The sequence below is a fragment of the Sander vitreus genome, chromosome 20 (genome assembly GCF_031162955.1).
Source record: "Sander vitreus isolate 19-12246 chromosome 20, sanVit1, whole genome shotgun sequence".
NCBI classification, from domain to species: domain Eukaryota; kingdom Metazoa; phylum Chordata; class Actinopteri; order Perciformes; family Percidae; genus Sander; species Sander vitreus.
In genome coordinates, this window is record NC_135874.1 from 29,479,251 (window position 1) to 29,481,750 (window position 2,500).

Sequence of the window (2,500 nt, forward strand, 5' to 3'; positions counted from 1 at the left end):
AGACTCCATGTAAATAATCAGGACTTTTAGCGTGTATAGAGCCAGCATATTTCCACCAGACTCCATGTAAATAATCAGGACTTTTAGCGTGTATAGAGCCAGCATATTTCCACCAGACTCCATGTAAATAATCAGGACTTTTAGCGTGTATAGAGCCAGCATATCTCCACATGTAAATGGGTGAATTAAGGGTTTATTTCAACCAAACCAGAGTGGTGATTGTTGGAACAGTGGAAAGATGAACCAAGACGGCTTTTGGTAGTTTTATTTAGTTTCTGTCCACTTTGAATGAAGTGTGTTTTACGATGATAAAAGTCCTGATTATTTACATGGAGACTGGTGGGTTTGGTGATGGTGATTTCAAGGCTTTTAATGGACAGAAATTGAATGTTATTATCTGTTTGTTAATGTTACATTACAGCATGTTTCTTGCTTAATACTCGACCAATTCCAAAGACTACCCTGTTAGTCACTCATTAGTCAGAGTGTAATATCTGCCCGCCTGTCAGCGCGTGCTGTGACCTCATGTTTTGTGTTTCAGGAGCCGCTGCGACCGCCATCATGGTGTTAGCCGACCTGGGGAGGAAGATCACCTCGGCGCTGAGGTCACTCAGCAACGCCACCATCATCAATGAAGAGGTAACGGGACGAGGAATCTATTACTATAACCTAACCCCCCCCCCCCCCAATATTTGCACCTGAGTCTTCCCCATATACAGGGAAACCACACTGATTCCCTCCCATAGTTCCCTGATGTCTGTGTGTGTGAATGTCATGTTAAAGGACTAGTTCCCTGATGTCTGTCTGTGTGTGCAGGTTTTGAACGCCATGTTGAAGGAGGTGTGTGCTGCTCTGCTGGAGGCCGACGTCAACATCAAGCTGGTCAAACAGCTCCGAGAGAACGTCAAGTGAGTATCAAACCCCCGACTGTCACGGGCCAGTCCAGCAGCTGTGGGTTCAGCACTGGAACAAGTATTCAGATCCTTTACTGCAGTACAAGTACCAACACCAGGCTGTAATGCATGGGATCTGTTTTCACCACACCTCTCGTTAAGAGCCAGAGGGGATCCTAAAGATACCCGACCGTGTTTATATGTTCTGATCCAGTGTCAGATCTCAGTCTGTAGTTATAAGACGGGACGAGAGAGAGAGAGAGAGAGAGAGAGAGAGAGAGAGAGAGAGAGAGAGAGAGAGAGAGAGAGAGAGAGAGAGAGAGAGAGAGAGAGAGAGAGAGAGAGAGAGAGAGAGAGAGAGAGGAGAGAGAGAGAGAGAGAGAGAGAGAGGGAGAGAGAGAGGGATCAGGAGAATGTAGTTGAAGTATTAAAACCTTGTAGAAAGAGTAAAGGATCCACCCAGCTGTGTGTGTAATGGTCTCATCATGTCAGCTGGAGTTATAGCCGTTATATTGTTGGCTAGTTTACTTTAGAATCAAACATCAGATTTTATAAAGTGTGTGTGAGTTAAAAAGTACAATATTTGTCTCTGAAATGTAGAAAGTGGCATGAAAAGACTCAAGTAAAGTCCAAGTACCTTAACATTTGGACTTAAGTACAGTACTGGAGTAAATGTACTTAGTTACATTCCAGCTCTGCTGTGTGTGTCCCTGCAGGGCTGCCATAGATCTGGAGGAGATGGCTTCTGGTCTGAACAAGAGGAGAATGATCCAGCACTCCGTCTTCAAAGAGCTCGTTAAGGTAAATGAGAGGGGGGGGACACCAGAGCAGGGGGAATGAGAGGGGGGGGAACACCAGAGCAGGGGGAATGAGAGGGGGAACACCAGAGCAGGGGGAATGAGAGGGGGAAACACCAGAGCAGGGGGAATGAGAGGGGGAAACACCAGAGCAGGGGGAATGAGAGGGGGGAACACCAGAGCAGGGGGAATGAGAGGGGGAACACCAGAGCAGGGGGAATGAGAGGGGGGAACACCAGAGCAGGGGGGAATGAGAGGGGGAAATACCAGAGCAGGGGGAACACCAGAGCAGGGGGAATGAGAGGGGGGAACACCAGAGCAGGGGGAATGAGAGGGGAGTTTTAGTGGAGATGTAACCTGATACAAAGTGAGACACATTCTGACTCTACTTGGCTAGATGTTTTTGGGTATTCTGAAAAGTTAAATTTACTGAGAATGAACCTGTGTGTGTACTCTGTGTGTGTACTCTGTGTGTGTACTCTGTGTGTGTACTCTGTGTATTGTGCAGCTTGTGGACCCCGGTGTGAAGGCCTGGACTCCCACTAAAGGACGGAACAACGTCATCATGTTTGTTGGTCTGCAGGGCAGCGGGAAAACTACAACCTGCTCCAAGGTGACACACACACACACACACCTGAGACGTAACCATAGACAGACTTCTTGCTCGTTGGAAGAAGGTCCTGTGTTCTGGTCTAGTGGTCAAACCAGCTCATTTCATTAAAATAATCAGACATTGTTTGGCGAGACTACTGTAAACTCGTGGTGATAAAAAGGCAGAGAGCTCATAGCAGGGTGTTCCACCCTCCCCGT

General features: G+C 47.3%; 1 protein-coding gene across 1 annotated transcript in view; it reads left to right on the forward strand.

Moving 5' to 3' along the window:
• srp54 (signal recognition particle 54) overlaps window positions 1-2,500 on the forward strand; it is a 17,889-nt gene that overhangs the window by 2,317 nt on the left and 13,072 nt on the right. The window contains exons 3-6 of the mRNA XM_078278279.1: window positions 542-639; window positions 817-908; window positions 1,610-1,694; window positions 2,199-2,303. Coding sequence (XP_078134405.1) covers window positions 562-639; window positions 817-908; window positions 1,610-1,694; window positions 2,199-2,303 — 360 coding nt within the window. The 5' untranslated portion in view covers window positions 542-561. The remainder of the gene's footprint in view (window positions 1-541; window positions 640-816; window positions 909-1,609; window positions 1,695-2,198; window positions 2,304-2,500) is intronic.